General features: G+C 37.6%; 3 protein-coding genes across 3 annotated transcripts; all 3 read right to left on the bottom strand.

Moving 5' to 3' along the window:
* Positions 1-7,638: 7,638 nt before the first annotated feature.
* LOC146715264 (uncharacterized) lies at positions 7,639-10,286 on the bottom strand. Its single transcript, XM_085451676.1, has 6 exons — positions 10,228-10,286; positions 9,694-10,038; positions 9,567-9,602; positions 9,338-9,445; positions 9,234-9,256; positions 7,639-8,097 (listed from the first exon to the last, which is right to left on the bottom strand). Exons 1-6 carry the CDS (start codon positions 10,271-10,273, stop codon positions 7,975-7,977), a joined length of 681 nt encoding a protein of 226 aa, XP_085307802.1. The 5' UTR covers positions 10,274-10,286; the 3' UTR covers positions 7,639-7,974.
* A 5,151-nt stretch (positions 10,287-15,437) lies between these two features.
* On the bottom strand, positions 15,438-17,662 carry LOC146715263 (uncharacterized). The gene is made up of 5 exons (XM_085441017.1): positions 17,632-17,662; positions 15,981-16,385; positions 15,827-15,865; positions 15,607-15,717; positions 15,438-15,496 (listed from the first exon to the last, which is right to left on the bottom strand). Exons 1-5 carry the CDS (start codon positions 17,660-17,662, stop codon positions 15,438-15,440), a joined length of 645 nt encoding a protein of 214 aa, XP_085297143.1.
* A 960-nt stretch (positions 17,663-18,622) lies between these two features.
* Positions 18,623-20,251, bottom strand: LOC146715262 (uncharacterized). Its single transcript, XM_085451675.1, has 6 exons — positions 20,196-20,251; positions 19,726-20,070; positions 19,567-19,605; positions 19,337-19,444; positions 19,200-19,222; positions 18,623-18,814 (listed from the first exon to the last, which is right to left on the bottom strand). The coding sequence occupies exons 1-6, from the start codon at positions 20,242-20,244 to the stop codon at positions 18,683-18,685; spliced, it is 696 nt and encodes a 231-aa protein (XP_085307801.1). The 5' UTR covers positions 20,245-20,251; the 3' UTR covers positions 18,623-18,682.
* Between the last annotated feature and the right edge of the window lie 1,195 nt (positions 20,252-21,446).

The following is a 21,446-nucleotide window of genomic DNA, read 5'->3' as shown; positions in this document are numbered from 1 at the left end:
TATCATCTGCGCCATGGATATGTTATCTGCAAACTTATATATGAAATTTGTGCTATGAATGGGATTGTAGTCATGTGTGAAAACTGAATATAAGAGTCGACTGAGACCACAGCCCTGAAGGGTGCCAGTGTTAAGGATGGTATGACTGAAGAAGAGAAACTGAAGGAAAATAGCATTATTTCATTCATTTTTTGCTAAAAAAAAAGAAGAGGGTTTTGTTGCTCTGTACAAATTATTATAAAGAATCCCTAAAGCTAAGAAGCCCATAAAGCCAGGAAAGCTTAATGTTGAATAAAATAACATTTAGTGAAGAAAGTAAGAACTCCAGGTTTCATTTCAGCACTGTGTGAAGACTCAGAGTCAGAGATCTGTTGAACCAAGTACTAATTTACCATGAAGCTTAAAAGCCAAATACTACTAGCCCTCAAGGTAGCTGTAAATAAATCATTACCTAACGCATCACTTGATCTAGCTTTTATTCTTCCTGTCCTGCCACTCCTGCACCCACATCAGTCATATTTCTGTAAAAGAAAGGATGGACAAAATGCTGGAAACGAGACCAAGAGTGTCCAATTCCTTTTGGTCCACCTAGCTTACGTCTTCATCTACTGCTGCCGACAGAGTACGGGCACAAACAGAAGGTGCACGTCTCGAGCTCTCCTTTGTAGCTGAGCAATAACATACTGACAAGGTCACAGTGAACTTTCTTAAAACTGCATATATATATATATATATAGATATATATATATAGATAGATAGATAGATAGATATGTGTGTGTGTATTATTTAAATGTAATTTGTTTGTAATACTAAGGTTCCACATGCCACTGTTGTAGTAGGGCATTAATGATGTTGCATTTGTGGGGGCTCCCAGCCGGAGTCATATGGACTTCTCCCTGTACTAAATTATAAGTTTAAATTTGGTGTATTTTGTTTTATTAAGCATTAGTTCTGAGGGCTAAATATCCCCAAAGTGCTTTTGATTTCTTTGAACGACGAAAATAGTAACCAACAGCCTTATATCTATTATACCCCCCATTTATGTGTTTTAATGGGGGTTTAAATATTAAAAGTGATTATCAGTAGTTTATTTTTGAGTATCCTTTGCTTCATATTTGTCTCAACTTAACCCACTATTACATTTGATTTTGATTTTGCTGTTGAGAGAAACCACACCATTGTTTGATATTTGTATGTTTTTATATACGGTGGCCCACAGTGGGATGAAGAGGCGCCTGCTGCTGTGTATGTCCACTGATTTTACTGCTGCATTTTGTCTTTTGTAAAATAAGCCACATTTTACAACCAGTCCCTGTTTTTCATCACAAGGCAGTCTACCATTTGAAATCTGCTACACAAGCAGAAAGATAACATCCTGAAACAGGATGAACAGCTTAAAAGGAAAACAGATCTGGATGCAAATCTACACATACTCAAATTACAGAAAGCAGCTGCAGCTGCATTAGCTGAGGCTCAAGCTTGGGAAAAGTCTGATCAAGAAAGTGAACATCCAAAACAGCCCCAGCTGGGCAACATGCAGCAAATCAACCCAACAGAACAAGTGCAAGAGTATGTGTGGCAACAATCAGTACTCAATAATGATCTGCAGACTCCACAATTGGGCAGCCACTGCCATCGAGGCAACAGCAAAAGCTTGCAAAGAACCAAGTATCTGTCAGCCCAGTATGACCAACAACCAAGAGTTCACTCCTTTGCCAGTCATCTGTGTTTTGAACCCAAAGAGAGTCTTGCAACTGGAGTTATGGTGAACAACCAGCAAATAATGATCGATTTCACCATCATCAGTCCAAGATTTGGGCACCCATACATGTAAGGGGTAGACATGCTGACTCTTCAGATCTAACAGAATATCTAATATGAAAGGGAAATGAGCTCCACTCCAGCATCTGCCCCACTTCCTTCTTCCACTTTATGGTACGATGCTAGTATGTCTTTGCACGTGATTATCCAGATGGGCTCTTAGAGCTGATCATTCACAAATGACACATTGCTATATAGTAGGATAGTTAGTTTTACAACATGCATTCAGACAACACGAGTGGTAAATTGAGTTGCCTTTCTGCTACTTTGGTACTTTGTAGTTTTTGACAAAGGAACCTACCAGTTAAAAAACAGGCTGTTAAAAAATGTAGAAAAAAACAATTGTGTGCAAATAGTACAGGATGTGTTGTTTGTGGTTTTAAAGGCTAGTCCTTCTGTGGCTTTTTATTTGGCTTATACACAGAGCCACTGCAGTGGAAAAAGACAGGGGGAGGTGCATAAAACTTGCCAAGCTTTGCACATAGACCATGGTCAGGGAAGAAAGCTGCCCATATAAACACTGGCTGTGTCTTTATTTGCCCCTTTTGTCAGTATACAAAAAAACCCCAAAACAATTTCAACATATCTAGTTAGAGAACACATCTAAAAACATATGACGGGATATACCCACACAAAATAATTCTAGCAAAAACACTGATGTTGCCACAGAATTTATTGTTTTATCATTTACATCAAGAATGAAACAACAGCGTTCTTTTTAATGTAGCATTATTCTTGGTGTTGAAATCAACAGTTATTTGATATTTGTGATGAGTGAAAAGTCTTTTTCCTTAACTGTCTACACGTCCAAAGGCCGATGCGAACTAGTAAAAAGCAGAAAGTCAAATTTCACCAGCTGTAGAGGCCTTGTGAGTTCAGCTGTGCTCAGACCACAGTGTGAAGTCTCTTCCTGTGAAGTGATCAGTATCTCACTCATGCCTCCACCCAAAGACCGCCTGACTCCCCCTATCAGTAACTTTGTGTACCCTCATTTTATTGAGATGAAGACAAATTAAGGCAGAAAAAAAAGACACATAAATGTTTAGTACAGGGTTAAAAAAAAACTTAACCACTAAGCATGCTTTCTCATCATGAACACAGAGAATCAGCTCTATGCACTGGCAGCATAAACAACATGAGTTTCCACTCGTGTCTCTTTTGCAGGCCTTCTGCTTCTAGGTGTTTGTGGGTGGAGTCTCAACACTGCAGAGTTCAGGTCAACAGAGTCCACATTCTGTAGGTGAAAAATTTACAGTCACATAGCAAAACAACCACAGACTCAGTACTTTCACTATCCTTGACTGTGACAGTCTTAGCATATGCTAGATTATTCTAGGCTAGACTCCAAAAAAGACAGAAAGAGAGCCAAATGTTTTTTGTTTTAAATGTACCTCTGAGTGATACACTACCAAATAAGTGTGGCATTCATTCATTACATTCATTTGAAACCTTCAGATAGAGATAATAGGGATTGGGACTATCAACTTTGCTTTACAATAACTCCAGGTTTCTAATTCAGACTTTGTGTCCACTCACACTAAATTTGGTGTTTGAGGTACAATATTTTCTTCACAAAATGGACCCAGGGCTACCTGCTTCTTAGTGGTTGGTAGATATCTTCAGAACAGAAGAAATTTAACATAAAAATAAGATAAGAGATCTTTTCTTCAATTCTTTTCCAGCCCTTATCCTATTCAGGGTTGTAGAGCACCTGGAATCTATCCCAGTTATCACTGGACAAGATCTGGCTAGGCTTTCCTTTCATACATAGAAAGAGCCCAGCCACTGGATTCAAACACTTCATTAAGTGAATTTATGACTATATGATATATACAATTCATGCTGCTGTAACTTTACAACAGAGCGTCCTTTCGTGGTCAACAAGGAGCAATGCAATAAGCTGCACGTGTGAAATAAATGTATCTCAAATGTGCAACTTTTTCATTTAGTGAAAAAGTTGCACCTAATTTGCAACCTAATTTGAGGTGACCATTGTTTTGATTTGCTGCTATATAACTAAAACTGAACAAAATAAAACATGTAAGAGATTTCAAGCAAAAAGTTTCCAAGCACCATAGTGCTGCAGCATGGTACAAAGAGCCATGATAATAATTTCCAGCCCATTCACACTCAATATGCTGTTTGGATCACCTTCTCCAACATCGTCAATGCTGCTCTGCACTGACCTTAGTAGCTTCCCTGGGATATTTGAAGACTTTGAAGTGATTATTATTATTTATTACACAGCATCATAATCACAAGTGATCTATTCTAAGCTTTTTTAGTAAATGTAATTTGCATTTTTTTTTTAAAGCGTCACCTTGTTCCTGGGAGTATGCTGTTCTTTGTCCACTGCTGAAAGATAATATAAAAAGTTGCATTTTGAGTGTTAAAAGTCATTGTATCACATGTAATAACTCTTAATAAATCACTTGTTGTATGTACCTGAAAAAAGCGGCACAATCTTAACAGCCAAACCAACGACAGCCATCACAAAGAAAACAGCCAGTGTAGCAAACACCACAGGCACAAGGCTGGACTCTGCAACAGCAAACAGCATTGACTGATAAAATATGTTGTTAAAATGCTAAAATATATATAATAACGTGTATTTGCAAAATACTTTTTAATGTGCTTTCATGCAAAAAGTCACATTTGCTAACTTAAATACAAATCCATACTCTGAAAAATAACAAAACAGGAAATGCCTTTAAAAATAGATTAGATAGTTTTAATATAATCAAAATATCAAAACTGATGTGGTTATTTATTAGTCAAAAATGAAACAGGTAAAAGAAAATGTTATTATTATATTTAAAACACTTTGGTTTATTTGTTTAGTTCATGATTTATTATTATTAGTAATGGTTATGGTTATGAATATTCATACTGAGTACACTGAATACTATATGTGAAAACTTCCAGTAATATGTATTATTTTTGTTTATGTCTTTAATTTAAAAAAACTGTAAATAATGACCAAAATCAAAGTCACTCTGACTGTAAAGCAACCACAAGTGTAATTTTACTTTGTATTATGACTATTATAAATATAGCAAATTAAAATTAATGTAAACTGAAATTTAAGACCACTCTCTTGGGCCTCTTCTGCTTTCAGCAGACAGCTGATACTCCACAGGGACTTCTGCTGGCTCCCTTTCGAATGGTTACAAACAATTTTAAAGCACATTAATTTCTCTGTCAAAACACTTGAACCTATAAACTGAAGTTTATTAAAGCTCTGTTACTGTGTATCATCTTATAATGTTGATTAATAATGTTATTAGCGATGATTAGATGCTTATTTATGTAAAGTTCAAAGAAACACAGGCAATCCATGTAAATGAAATGAAGGAAAGGAAAAAAACAAAAAACAAAGTTACCCTGGAACTCATTTCAAATGTTAATATAATTAAAAACCTAAAACTAACTTTTAAGAGAAAGGAAAAGATGTTTACTTTCCACTCCATTCACTTGATCATTAAATTCCACTCCATCATTTGTTTCATCCGTACCTGTGAAGAACCATGGCCATTAATTTATTTTTATGCATAAAAATATTCTGTTACTCTTTCAGCTCATTTCATGCTACTGTAAAAATAAAATTGATGACAAAAGCTAAACATTACACAAACGCATAGAAACATATAAATAGATCATTAACTCCAATCAAACCTTGAATTCTTAACTCGACTGCATTAGAAATGACTGTGTGCCCACTGATGTACAATCCACAGAAATACAGCCCGGCATTAGATAAATCCACTCGCTTGATTTGAAGGAAGACAAAAGAGACGTTGGAACTCATAGTAAAATTTCTGTTTCTAAATCCATGACAGAACGAAGCTTCGCTGTCAGATCCATACATAGAAGAAACACAGCTGGGCTTAGTTTTATTGACCACTCTGAACCAGTCTGTCTGCGTTGGATAGGCGGAAATGTTGGAACACTGCAGTGTGACCTCGTCCCCGTGCTGGACCTCCACAGTCTGAAACTCAGAAGTTGAGATCCAGCCTGAAATGAAAGAGCACAAAATCTATTTCTATCTCTACAGTGTTAAAGTTATTGTGACTGGACAATTGTCAATTAGCTTTGTTTAATGGCAATCGTTTAACAATTTACAAGGTAACAAGAAGCCAATACTTACCGAGGCAAAGAAACAAAGTTGTTATCAAGACAAAGCTCTTCATCATGCATTTAATCCTGTCACTGCTTTGATAGTTTCTAACACACAGCTCTTATAAAAGGGTTCAGAGGGGCGGAGTGTTTCTTTTCTTCTTCATCCCACCAATGACCTGCAAACATTTTCACTTTTGTCCCTCGTTCAACAGGTTCTTTTTAGGGTCTTCCAGCTGTGTGATGCATGTGAAACCTGAGATTTAGTTGTAGTTACCTGTGACACTAAACAGGAAAGCAGACAGATGACTTTTATTACTCAATTTACAATACTGGAGAACTTCTAACATAGGTTGGTAGCTGGATTTTGTCACAGCACTTGATTGTAAATAACTGGTGCAAATTGATGTTTACAAGTTCATTATCTTGTGGAGAGAAACACAGTTGTGAGCTACTCCTGTGTCTGTATTGTCCTTATACAATTATTGGTTTGCCATACACCTTTCAATTTTTCTAACCTGCCACTCATCTTGCATTTGTAACAGTAAGGTGGTCTTTTTTATTTTAATGGGCTCAGAGAATCTCAGATTATGCAGAACAAAACTGCAATCTTGGAAAGATTAAAGTTTTTTGAGAAAACCTAAGAAATGTATTTGTTTCTTTGAACTTCTTTTTTGAACATCTGCATCATTTTGTGATTAAACAAGAGTTTCCGACAGCTGACAAGGTTCTTGCCTTATTGGTATTATCTGGTAAACCTACAACTCTGCTAGACTTGCCTATACAAAGGCCGAAACTAACCATGTTATCAGCAATCCTCACAAGAAACACACAAAACATGCTGGAATTATATCGCTCCCGCAGAGCCAATACTGAGTCAACTTCAATACCTAGACTCAGCTGTAATTCAGACTGAAACAGATAGGCATAACCAGTTATCCACAAATTAACTTATTTCCTGAATTCCAAATTGAACTTACCAGCATCCATACCAGCATGATTTTGAGAGGTTAAAGTTCCTCCTCCTTTTGCTCCCAATGCTCGGTTCCATTGACAGTTGATGTCAGTGTTGTAGGGACACGCACGGTGCTCTTGAGCATGCTCAAAAAGTAGACCTCCCAGTAGCTTATTTTTCTCACAAATAAATAACCAACATGTCAAATAATCTACTACTGACAACGAGACAAGACTCAGGTTCATGATGTCAGAGAAAAAAACTCTAAAAGCTCTTAAAGCTATAGCAAAATCTGTTCTTGCTGTTTATTTTTTAACAAAAAAGACATCATGTTTGTGTGAATTTTAAAAAGCTTGTGCAATGTAATGGTCTGTGAGGTGATTGACAATGCCAGATGCGACTGATGGAGGGAACTCTTTGCTCATACCTCAAGGCACTGACCTATTGTATCGTTACACAATTAAGATGTGGAAACACAGCAGCTGGTTTAAATAGATCATAATTCTGTTGCTTTTATGCTGTTTAAGAAACTCCAACTTTAGATTTTCAGTGCAGTTCTGCTCAGATCACACTGTGCTGTCTCTTCCTTACTACCTGACTCCTTCCACAGCAGACATTTAGACTCTCCCTATGAGACGTTTTCACAGTCATCAGTGTCATTTCTGACTTCTCCTCTATATTTACACTTTAATACGTGTTTTTTTTTTCTCACACAAAAGGTAGACAAAGAGAAATAAAGCAATGGATGAAAAGTTGGAAAAAATGTTTTTATTTTCCAAGGACTCTTGTCAAAAAATATATCAGCATGTCTATTCCTCTCCTCCCAGAACAGACAATGAGACATTCCTCATAAGAAAAGTTCATATTCAGCATCAGATCAAAAACTTTTCCATCATCAACACACTTAAAAGAAAAGTTGCACAATAAAAAAGACAGGCACAAAAGTAAAGATACAAAGACAACTTCAATGCAAATTTTGTTATTTTTATTTTTGTTAGTATGTTTTGCCACATCATCCACAACACATACACAAAACTACATCAGTGGGTTATTATCCTAAAATATGAGTTCCACTTCCTTGTCTACCGTGTGGCAGCATACACAACATGAGACTCCAGCTCTCTGTGTGTCGCAGGCCTGCGACTTCTTTTGAGTTTTGTCTGGATACTCATAGCTGCGTAGTTCAGGTCATCTGAGCTCTTATTCTGAAAATCAAAATATTTAGTTACAGTAGAGTTTAACAAAATCTGAAGTAGTGGATTTGTGGGTTACATGACGAAAGATTTGATTTAAAGTAACATTTTAAGAGTTTTAAAGTAAAATATGAAAACAAGATGAATAATGACACTTGGATTCCAAATAATGGGTTTAAATACTGTTTTAATTTGTCAGTGCGCCCCAGGGTGGCTGTGGCTACAATGTAGCTTGCCATCACCAGTGTGTGAATGTGTGTGTGAATGGGTGGATGACTGGATGTGCAAAGCGCTTTGGGGTCCTTAGGGACTAGTAAAGCGCTATACAAATACAGGCCATTTACCATTTAATATTTAATTTGAAGGCTTTATGTACAGCACTTTTCTACTCTACTGAGCATTTTAAACAATTTGCGTCATTCACACTAGCACTTTTTTTTCTGCCTTTCTATGTAACACTCCATTGAACACACTAGAGTGCAACTTGCGATACTTGGCATGCACACTGGGAAAGCCGGGCATCAAACTACCAACCTTCTTGCTAGTAGATGGCCTTCTCCTGAGCTACGGCCACCCTAAATTATACTTTTTCAAATTCAGCTATTATTTTTATGTTATCACTGAGTCTTTTCCGTGCATGCATGTTTTGATTATCCACGTACTTTTCAGCTGAGCTAAATGAATGAAATGATAGGACAACATTGCTTGCTTGCCTGAAAAACATGTTCAGGCTGATATAATTCACAGAATAATTACAAGGTTAAATGGTCTAAGGAGCTTGGAAAGAAAAGCATCTGGACTTGTTTAAGTTGCCTGAAGACGTTTCACCTCTCATCCGAGAAGCTTCTTCAGTTCTAAAGGGTCAAATGGTGGGAGTTTCCCCCCAAAGAGGGACAAAGGACCCCTGATGATCCTCTAATTACTTGAGCCAATTACTTGCTTGGAGACGAACCTCTATTTGTCCCCCCAAAAAGGGACAAATAGAGGTTCGTCTTCAAGCAACTTAAACAAGTCCAGACGCTTTTCTTTCCAAGCTCCTTAGACTACGATGACCTGGATGACTGAGAACCTTCACAGACATACAAGGTTAAATTAATCTTTTCAGTCATGACATACAATTTACACAGTGTGAGTAAAAACACATTTACCTTGATGTTTCCTGGTTGGGGATCTGGAGTTAAATTGAAAATATAAAAGTGTGTTTAGTTTATTTTTAGCAACCATAGAAATTGTCTTTTGAAAGCAACTTTACCTGTCTGAGGTGTTTTGATTTTTAAAACCAGAATGATGACCAGTATAATGAGTAAACCAGTCAGACTACCTGGGATGATGTTCATTGGGTGTATCATTCTCTCAGACTCTGCAAAAAAATTACACTGAAACATTTCAGGCTGTGTACTTCAGGTATAATACTGACAATAGTGAAATAACTATGATCCCAATAAAAATCACATTTTTTAGAGACAGGAAAATAATCTTACCTTCAGTCTTGAATTCTTCATCATTCGTTTCACCACCTGTAAAGAAACATGGGTATTATAATACTTTGTGACTTCCAGTTCTTATTGAAAGTCTCATCATGTTGTTCTGCTACTAAGGAAAGCTTACCTTCAAATCTTAACTCTACTGCATTGGAAATAATAATATGCACATCCATGTAAAATCCACAGAAATACAGCCCAACATCAGATAAACCCACTTCTGTCATTTTAAGAAAGACAGAAGTGACATTCGAACTCATATTGAATTTTCCATTTTGAAATCCGTTACAGAAAGAGGCTTGGCCATGAGATCCAAACATAGATGAGATGCAGCTCGTTTTAGTCGTGTTGATCACTCTGAACCACTCTGTGTGGGTTGGACTTGTGGAAATGTTGGAGCACTGCAGTGTGACGTCTTCGCCACGCTGGACCGTCACAGTGTGAACCTCAGAGCCAGAGATAAAGATCCATCCTGAATCAAACAACAAAGACAAAATGAGATTCAACTCAAAGTGTACGGTACAACAGACGCTGTAACAGGGCAACAACTTTTCATTTGATTTAATTACGTCACTGCTTTCTAAACTCAAATTTAAAATCTGTTGGGCTCCTCGTTCCATTACTTATTTTAAGGTGAGAGTAGTGAGGTGCCAGTACTTACTGAGGCTGCAGAAAATCAAAGCTGTTATCAAGACGAAGCTCCTCATCGTGTGTATAATCCTTCACTGCTCGGACAGTTAGTGAACCACGCAGCTCTTATAAAGGGGTTTAGAGGGGCGGGGTGATTTTTTTTTCCATCTTGCCAATGACCTGCCAAAGCAATGCAATACATTTGTAGATATTTTAGCTTTATTCACTATGAGATAACTGAAAAATTTTCACTTATGATTTCTGAGCTTTGAGACTCACAGACTTAATAATACCATGTAACATCCATTTCAGAACATATTAAACAGAGTCAAATAATGAGTCACTTATCAATGAGCTTCCTCAAAAATGCTTGGACTTTTGAGCAAATATTCTATTTTACTCCCTAAAAGTCTGGTTTGAAACATAAAAAGAAAGGAAAGGGGGGGGGGGGGGTTACAGAGGTCTGCCGCTTTTTTGGCAGTTATCCAAGGATGCCATTTAGATTTGATCATAGAGATGAGATAAGGAAGTAACTTTGTATCCTAAAGTTGTAAAATTGTTTAAAGTCTTACTGTTTTCTTGTTGATTCTTGTGCTCATGCCTGACATGACACCATCTAAAATTTTTAGATTTCTGTATGAAATTCAGCTTCTTTTTCAGACTTTTTAAACTGCTTTTCTGATTGCATGTAACGCTGGTGTGGAAACTTGAGTTATAGTTATATTTACTTGTTTATGTAACAACAAACAGCAAAAGATACGTTTTTGATCTTTCTATTTAATGGTTAAAATGTTATATATAGGAAGGTCTTTATTCTGAATTACTGGTTGAAAGTGGCACAATGCTCTTTATAAACTCAATTATTTTATGCACACTTTCGTGGTCTATAAATGTTTAACTGAGATGAAAATCAAAGCGTGAGTTTAAAGATGTGTGTGGTCAGACCCATGATTACTAAAAATTGACTGCATGTACATGTCACCATTGTGTTGTCACCAATGGTGACCACTAGTTTCTGGACTCAGTAAAAGATTTTGGTCACAGTCATGTTGTTTTAATTCTAGCTGGATGTTACTGTATTTAAAAGAGAGGCTGGAGTTCTAAGTTCATCAGCTAATATTCTGAAGCTCGGTAAGCATGCTGCATGAAGACATGTTGGAATGTAGACATGTAAATATGCTGACTGACAATTAAAAGAACACCAACTTCGAGTTAAAGCCCTAAAATAATTCAAATAATTGAGTTACTAACAAAAAAAAATCACTCACAGCTCTTACAAAGGGCAATAACCAGCCTACTCCTACTCCTACTGGCATTTCCAAGCCCAGACTGGTAGGATTGAGTCAGAATGCTTTACCAAATCAAACTTGGAGCTCATCAAGAATGAAATTTCAATATTAGATATTTGGGTCTAAGTTGACAACAATAACCACCTCTAGTGCTGTTGGCCAACAGGCTGCAAGTGGAAACTGTGCTACAGTTGCCCAAAGACAAAAGAAGAAGAAAGGGGGGTGTCCTGCTAGGAGGCAGTGGGAGAGAAGAAAAGGCAGGAGTGTGGAGGTGAGAGTAAGAAGTTTAACGCCTGATCCCTGTTTCAATCCAGGGGGTCAATGTTGACATTGTAGATGACTATAAATACCTCGGAGTATACATTGACAATAAACTGGACTGGGCTAAAAACACCTCAGCACTTTATAGGAAAGGCCAGGGCCGACTCTATTTTCTGAGGTCCTTCAACATCTGCCAGACAATGCTCAGGATTACGAGCTGGACTCTCTTAGGGTGGTGATGGAGAGGCGAATGTTATCCAGGATAAAGACAATGTTGGATAATTCCTTCCACCCACTGCATGACATGTTGGCTAGCCACAGGAGCACGTTCAGTGAGAGACTAAGATTACCAAAAGGCACCACTGAACGACACAGGAAATCATTCCTGCCTGTGGCCATCTCCATGTACAACTCATCCATCTAACATGTACTGCAATAGCTACACCTTTTTTGCACATGCTCTTCTTTCTTATTCAGATATTTATTAGTAAGTGACTTATATATATGCATATATTGTATATATTGTGCTATTTCTTATTTCTTGTATTGTCTGTTTTTGTTACTGTTTGTACTGGAGCATCGTAACCAGCATAATTTCCACTAGGGATCAATAAAGTATTCTGATTCTGATTTAAATGTAGGGCTATGACCGGTAAAAGGAGAGATCCAGCTGATGTAATGGTGAGAAGGAAGAGAAACAGGCTAAGTAGAACTTGTCTACTCTCCTGGAGTACTTAATACACCACACCACTTCCCTCTATGATTTTTAAGTTCTTATTAACTAACATTCACACTTAGAGCAACGTATGGTTACGCTCTTGCCCAAGGATATTTGGCATGAAGACTAGGGGGAGCCAGGGATTGAACTACCAACCTACCAATCAGTAGATGATCTGCTCTGCCTCCTGAGCTACAGCCACCCATCAGTAAGCCGCGTGTGCATCAGACCAGGTGTGAAGTAAGGCCAGGAACACTGGAGGTGGGTTCAATCTGTTCTACAGCCTAGATATAAAGAGAAATGGATTAATAGTAATGTTTAAGGAAGAATATGTGACTAGTGTTGTGGAGAGTATCAGACAGGATCATGAGTTTGAAAAGGGTTGATGTTGAATATTGTCAGTGTGTCCCACAGGTTAGATGCCAATTCTCGTGATCATCTAAAAGAAATTGAATTGAATTGAATAACATTAAAAAAAAAGGTATCTATGCTTTAATAACATGCAAACTGGAAACTGCTGCTTTTGTATATATGTTGGCTTGGGCAAGGCATTATCAGGATTGGAGCTGATGTTGCTGCACCATCTCCTGACTGGTAGACAAAAACATTGTTGGCAATGTTACACTGGCTGCCTTATGAAGTTATTTTCAAAAACTCCTACTTGTGAATAATAATTCAAAAGTCAGTTCATCAGCTTTTTAATTTTGCCTCATAGCTGTGTCTTACTGTGAACAGCAGAAGTTGTATATGTTAATTTATTGTCTTTATTGATTTTATAGCTTGTTGTGTAGTTATTGCTGTCTTTTTCTATGGATTGTACATTACAATAATAATGTCCATCTATAGCTTAACTAACAGAGCTCACTGCTAAATGGAGTCATAGGTTCCACACAATAAAGGGCGGTACCTAAGATCGGGATGCCACACCCCCACACAGGCACCTCCCACAGTACACCAGATAGTGCAGTTAGGGTCACAACATGTGTTCGGAGAACCTGAGTTGTTATTTCAGTTGTGTTTCTGTCACCTCAAGCTAGTCTGGCACTAATAATGTACTGTGACGAAGAGTACTGCCGCTCACTCACGTTTTATGTTATGAAGTTGTTTTTAGTCTCTAAAACTCTATCAGTGAATCCATTTGAAAACAGTGAAACCAGCTCGTGGTTAAAGTCACACCTTTGTTCATTCCTCTGTTGCAGGCAAAAAAAGGAGAACGAAAGCAACGCATTTCTGTGAAAACAGCAAAGCATTTGTTGCGTGTGGTTTTAAAGGCTAGTGTCTGTGTGGTTTTCAGTTCATCTGATACACAGTGCTGTCACCGCAGTGGAAAATAACAGGGGGGGATGCATGAGATTTGTTGCACCCCAGAATGTGCACAAGAACGTGGTCAAGCAAGAAAGCTGCCCATATACACACTGACTGTGTCAGGGTGTGATAGAGGTGCAATTAACATTTACAAAGTTAAAATAAATTTAGATGGCGTCCATTTAGTACCACTTATGTGGTAGTAATGTTGTATTAAATCTGTGGTTTCATCATTTACGTCAGCAAAGAGAAAACTGTTGCTAGATTTTCTGTGTTTCTTGATCATCTGTAGTCTTAAAATCAGCAAATTCTTACTGTTCCAGAGATTTTATTCGTGACTCATACACTGCTTTTCATCAAAGTTTGCAGGATCAAAAAATATATTTTCAATTACATTTCATTATAAAACATATTACTGTCTTGGAGTATTTTTCTAAAGTCTGTGAACGTACAAAGCCTGACGTTATCTAGCTCAAGCTTCAATGCCGTTTCTTAAACTTTGCTGTGAACCATTACTGAGTGTACAGGCCTTGTGAGTTCAGCTGTGCTCAGACCACACTGTGAAGTCTCTTCCTGTCAAGTGATCAGTATCTCGCTCATGCCTCCTTCCCCCTGAAGATGACCTGACTCTCCCTATGAGTAACTTTATATGCCCTTCTTTTATTTGATATGAAGACAAATTAAGGCAGAAAAACAGACATAAAAATGTTTAGTCAAAGGTTATAAAGACTAAACCACTAAACATGTTTTCCCATCATGAACACAGACAATCAGCTCTATGCACTGGCAGCATAAACAACATGTTTCCACTTGTGTCTCTATTGCAGGCCTTCTGCTTCTTGGTGTTTGTGGGTGGAGTCTCAACGCTGCTGAGTTCAGGTAAACGGAGTCCACATTCTGTAGGTGAAAACATTTACAGTCACAGACCAAAAAAAACCTCAATCAGTCAATACTTTCACTATTCTTGACTGTGTCAGTCTGATAGCATATGAGAGATAATTGGACTTGGCTTCAAAAAAGTAGGGTGAGAACCAGTTGATGTTAGATTTCAGATGCTTGTGATTTAGAAAGCATCTGAAATCTACCACAGGTGTCAGCGGTCAAAAGGTTAGGTAGAACCTGACCAGGCTTTCATTATGTAGAAGTGGCCCAGCCAGGCAGGGGAATCAAACCTCACATTCGAGCTGCAAAAGTTTAACCATGGTACATGAGGTTACTCAGTGTGACTGTATTGCAGTCTAATGAAGACAATGCAGAAACATATATTAGTCATGTGCCCAGATCAAAGTCAAATTAATTTCATTAATTCAATATTCTCTGTGATAAATAGATTAATCAGTCTGATTGGTGTCACTGCGATACCAGCAGTGTAAAACGGACTATATGCATTACATCATCATGTAATCACTCGATTGATGCATAAATTCAATGAATATCATTTGTTTCTGTGATGTTAGCAAGAAACTGCTGCATGTGTAACATGAAAATATGTTGCAATGAATGATGTCTGAAAAAGATTCAGTGACAATGTGGTGCTTGTAACCTTTGACAGAAACTCTGCTTTTATATTTTTCCTCAATAAGGGGAGAGATTTTCTTCCTTGCTTGAAGGCCGAGGTTTTTCTTAGATTAATCACACATTTAATTCTCCTGTTAAATCGTAAACCTTTTAAAATTGCAATAAAGAATGATTTACCTCACTGCTTTGCTCTGGCTGCTGTCTTGGAGCTAAATGCCAAATATAAAAGTGTGATTAGTTTATTACCAACACAGTACTTTTATTAGGACTTGTTAATCAGCTTGTAAGAGTAGGTGAAACAAATTATAGCCACATTTACCTGTTTGAGGTTTCCTGACTTTTAAAACCAGAACAATGACCACTATACTGAGTAAACCAGTCAGACCAGCCAGGATGATGCTCAATGGTTGGGTCGTTCTGTTGAACTCTTCTAAAAAATGAATTAGATTAACTGTGTGATTAGTGTGGTTAAGACATATTATACAAGATAGTACTGCACAGTGAAGATTAAAATCTTTCCACTCATCATGGAATCTCACCTTCAGTCTTAAAATCCTCTCCTTCACTGGTTTCACCACCTGTGACCATGATTGTTGTATTATTTTACAATTTGCTGTTTGTAGTTACTGTGTTTCCACATGACATGATGAGAAACACTAAAGTTGCAAAGAAAGGTTTTTAACCTAAACTCACCTTGAATTCTCAACTCTACCCTAGTGGAAATAATTATATGATAGTCCAAGAAAAATCCACAGAAATACAGGCCAGCATCAGACAGATCCACTGGCTTTATTTGAAGAAAGACGGCGACGTTGTTGGAAGTCATATTGAATTTTCCATTTTGAAATCCATCACAGAATAAAGCTTGTCCATTGGAGCCATACATAGAGGCAATGCAGCTCAACGTAGCTCGGTTGACCACTCTGAACCACTCTGTATGTGTTGAACTTCTGGAAATGTTGGAGCACTGCAGTGTGACTTCTTCACCAGACTGAACCTCCACGGTCTGAAATTCAGAACCAGAGACAGAGATCCAGCCTGAAACAAACAGCAAAGACAAAATTAAGATCCAACTCAAAGTGTACGGTACAACAGACGCTGTAAGAGGGCAACAACGTTTCATTTCATATATTTACTTAACTATTTTGTAACAATCAAATTTTAAATCGAATGGGTCCTCATGGCATTACTTGGAGCTGAGAGTAATAAACTGCCAGTCAGTCTGTAGATACTTATAAAGCTGTTATAAAGATGAAGCTCGTCATCATGTGTTAAATCTTGTCACTGCTTGGACTGTTAGTAAACCACACACCTCTTAAAAAGGGGTTTAGAGGGGCGGGGTATTTTTTTTTTTTATCTGTCCAATGACCTGCCAATACAATACAGTATATTTGCATATATTTTAGCTCTTGTCAAATTCAAATGTAGAGGTTATTTATTTCGAACATAGCTTAACAATGAGTCACATATACAGAAAAAGACCAACTCCTCAGAAGCCCTTGGAGTTTTAATGCCTGGCGTGGTATATACAAGAAAACCACTAAGAGCTAGAAGAAGGGGGTCTGCGTTTGTTTTTTTCATTTTACAGAATAGAACTCGTAGCTTAGACTTGTTAATAAGACTACCTCTTGTGCTGTTGGCCAACAGGGTACAGTTGGCTGAAGACAGAAGAAGAAAGGAGGAAGGCATGCTAGGAGTCAGCAAGAAAAAAGGAACTTTAAATATAGGGACTTAGACTGGTAAATGAGATAGCTGGGTGATATGATGTCAAAGAGACCAGGTGGAAGGTCAGCAATGCCAGGAGCACTGAGTTCAACCTGCTCTACCATAGCCTAGATAGGAAGAGATATCATTTAATGGTAATCTTTAAGGAAGAAGAATATGTTAATAGTGTTGTGGAGGTGACAAAAGTGTCAGACAGGTATATGAGTTTGAAGCTGGAAGTTGAAGGGGTGCTTTCAGTGTGCATGGCCCAAAAGATGGATGTCAATAGGAAGAGAGAGAGGAATTATGGAGTTACATGGACAGGTGAGCAGAACGGAGTTCTAAGGTGTTGGGTAGGTATAGTGTTAAGGAAAGAAATGCAGACTGCCAGAGAGCAGTGGATTTTTCAAAGGGATAAAAAAAAGCTGTGGTGATGACATACACAAAGAGGGAGGAACATAAGATGATGCATAAGTTTGGAACAATGTGCACACATCTAGACTGGTAAAGAGAGAAGTTGCAAAGGAAAAGGCAAATGATGATTTGTATGTGAGGCTGTACACTAAGGAAACCACAAAGGCTTGTATTGGCTGCCAAGGCAAAGATCTTGAGGTGGAAAGGACCCAGCCAACATGCACACCTGGGATTTGCTCGGGGTGGATGGGTACCATGTGGGCACTGGCTCAAAATGGGTTTTTTGTATGGGTTCCACTTGGGTTCCTCACATTAAACCAATATGGACAATCCAAAGTGGGCACATATAGTAGGTCCTTGCTGGGTCAAAGATGGGAAATACTTAACTTGGTTGGAAATGGGAAAGACACATTCACGGACTCACTTGGGTCAGTTGGGGCCCATTCAGTTTCAGATTTTCCCAACATAACACCAATATGAGCTTTTAAAATTGGGGCCATTATGGAACCCGTGTACAATCCCACTTAAAACCCAATTTTTAGCTGTTGTGGTACCCAAATGGGACCCACACAAATTTGAAAGATGGGGCCCGGATGGGTTTTTGTGTACTTTGCCCAGTTGGGGCTCATTTAGTGACCAAATTTTCTCAACATAACACTTATATGGACATTTAACATGGGGCCATTACAGATCCGTGGTCCTTCCTGTATGGGTTCATTTTTCAGCCCATTTCTAAACCATATGGGCCCCACATGTAAATGTTGGCTAGAGACGTTCAGCAGGTTAGGGTGATTTAGGATAGAGACGTAAATGTCATGTACGGCTTTAAATACTTATTATACACAAAAAATATTGAACACTTTGAGGCAAGTTAGTTGCATCAAGAAGCCCTTTTTGTTGAAGACTCATTTCTTCTGTTTATTAGCTAGGTTACAAAATTGTCTTTTGTTTGCCTTTGGTTCACATTTTGTGATATTGCAAAATGTGAGCTTGCTCCTGAGGAAAGACATTGAGACATTTTCATTATGTGTCAGAAATGTTGAGCAGAAATGTTGAGGAAAAATGAGACTAAAAGCCTGAAATACTCAAATTACATCATCTACTTAAAAAAATAGATGATGCATATTTTTGCAGACAGAAACACAAAAGTAAAGATACAAAGACTTTAGTGCAAATTTTATTATTTTTATTTTTTGCCAGCCAGTTTTTGCCATGTCATCCACAAAACATCCACAAAACTACATCAGCAGGTTACTATCATATAGCATGAGCTCCACTTATTGAGTCTGTCTGGCGGCAGCATACACAACATGTGTCTCCAGCTCTGTCTGTGCCACAGACCTGCAGCTGCGTTTGCCCTTCATCTGTATATTCATCCCCGTGTACTTCAGATTTTCTGAGCTCACTTTCTGAAAATCAAATAGTTACACAGCTGAGTTTACAACACATATGTGAAATGTTTATTGACTTGTGGTTTGTACCAAAAAATATTTTGCATTAAATGGGATTTTTTGATTTTAATTCCATAATACCTTATCTATACCAGCTGGGCAGCACAGTATTAAACAAAATTTAATTAAGAATCCAATTTAAGTTAAAATATTATCATATCCAATGAACTAAAAGAAATGAGGAGAATCTTAATGACATAAGTCCTACTGATGTTACAGTACTAAAATGTTTCCCTGCTGTGAGTAATAACGTTTTGCCTGATTCGGATAATATTTGGGATATTTGTTTTCAACTCATAACATTAAGCTTGTAAATTCTAATTTAAGACAATTTTTTTTTTACCTTGTTTCTCTCTGGTTTAGGTTCTGCAGATAAGGAGCAAATATAAACATATGATTAGCTCTTTAATACCACCATACTTTCCTTTGAATTTCAAATCAACTTATAAGAGGAGGCACAAAAATTACAGCAAATTTTACCTGTTTGAAGTTTCCAGATTTTTAGAACCAGAACAATGACCACCACAGTGAGTAAACCCGTCACACCACTCAGGATGATGCTCATCACATGTGTATTACCAGGCTCTTCTATAAAAGAGACTATAATAGAACATCACTCTAATTCAATCTGTTTGATTTACACGTAATATTAATAATGATAATGATCACAATGAAAAACAAAATGTTACGAGTCAGAAAAGTAATTTTACTTTCCGTCTTAAAACCCTCTTCTTCATTGGTTTCACCGCCTGTAAAGAAACATGGCTATTATAATATTTTGTGATTTCCTTTTTGTCTGTGAGCTGATTTTGGATTTCATATGAACATAAAACTAACCTGGAAGACAAAAGTCCTCCCTACAAGCTTACCTTGAATTCTTAACTCGACTGCATTGGAAATGACCGTATGCTTATTCACGTAACATCCACAGAAATACAGCCCGACATCAGATAAATCCACTTGTGTGATTTTAAGAAACACAGAGGTGTTGTTGGAACTCATATTGAATTTTCCATTTCGAAATCCATCACAGAATGAAGCTTTGCCCTGAGATCCATACATAGCAGCAATACAGCTGGGCTTAGTTCTGTTGATAACTTTGAACCAGTCTGTCTGTGTTGGATGACTCGAAATGTTGGAGCACTTCAACGTGACTTCTTCATCAAGTTGGACCTCCACAGTCTGAAACTCAGAACCTGAGACAGAGATCCAGCCTGGAATGAAAGAACATGATGTTTATGTCTGAGCCTACAGTGTTACAGGACAACAACATCCATTATATCTGTTTAATGACTTCACTTATTCCATTATTTGAAAGTACTGAGGTGCCAGTACTTACTGAGGCTGGAGAGAAATAAAGCTGTGCTCAAGACGAAGCTCCTCATCATGCGTTTAATCCTGTAACTGCATGGATATGTTGTACAACACAACTCATATAAAGGGGTTCAGAGGGGCGGAGTGTATTTTTCTTTTTTATCTTGCCAGTGATGTGCCTATACAATGTAATGCTTTTGCATACATTTCTGTTTATAAATCCAGTTACAAAGTTTCCAAATGTTATCATTCCAAATTTTACCAAAAAACTTCACAGTGTGGCAGAAATTCATAAAAAGTAACTCAGAAACTCCCACAGTCCTCTTCTCGGCCCTAAAATGGTTTACATTTAAAACGAAAGAAGAATGTGGTACTTTGGCATCATAGTGGGCCCATTTTGCTGTTGAATTTCAGCTTCACTGAAAATGCGTTGGAACAGACATTTATGAGAGATGTCCTGAAACATGTCAGAAGTTCTTATTTGAAGTGTGAGCTAAGTATTTACTCAGTCAGAGGCAAAACCACGTGCTTTGTTTGTGGAGAACAGATTGCTGTATTTAAAGTGGACATGGAACACCACATTTATTAAGGCTATTTTACACCATAGAGCCCTACTCTCAAAAACTGTCATAGATGTAACACTGTCTGCGCAGCTGGATTTAAGAAATAAGTGCTTAAGGTTAAAGTTTTCAAAACATGTTTAGTTGGTTGGTTGCAATCAATAGATTTACTTTATTTATGTTAGCTAACTAATAATAGAACCAAGAACTGGATGGCCCTAAAACAAAGTTTTACATTAGGGATATACTGTCCACTTTCACTCTCTGTCTTATTAGGAGGTTCTTCATTGTTTGGCTAGCTGCACTGAGACAGAAAAACCTAACTGTTAGCTGTAATGTTCGGGTTTGTAAAACACTTTATAACGCATTGTCTTTTCAGCTACTCCAAGCCGCTCTGCTCTTTGCTTTTGCTCTGGCTCGAGCTCTTTTCTAATCATCCACTCTCTCTGTCCCTCCTGGACTAGGGCTGGGTACCGTCACTGATTTCTACAACTGATTCAATTCTGATTCAAAAGTTCCCTATTCAATTCAGTTTGATTCCATCTTGACTCAGGAAGTCAGAAATATTATAATTCTGATAATTTATATTGGATATGTACTGTCAAAAGAACCCTCTAAACCTTGTAAATTAAAAAAATTAATTCCAAATTATTTGACTATTTCTCTGCAATCACAAACTCAATGTAAACTATTTAGGTATAAAAAAATTGACACTT

Source organism: Copadichromis virginalis, linkage group LG3 (assembly GCF_057382275.1).
Source record: "Copadichromis virginalis isolate Kocher_CV1m ecotype Utaka linkage group LG3, C_Virginalis_male_GT1.1, whole genome shotgun sequence".
NCBI lineage: Eukaryota > Metazoa > Chordata > Actinopteri > Cichliformes > Cichlidae > Copadichromis > Copadichromis virginalis.
The sequence above is the reverse complement of the archived record's forward strand: the minus strand, read 5'-3'. Positions and strand labels throughout refer to the sequence as shown.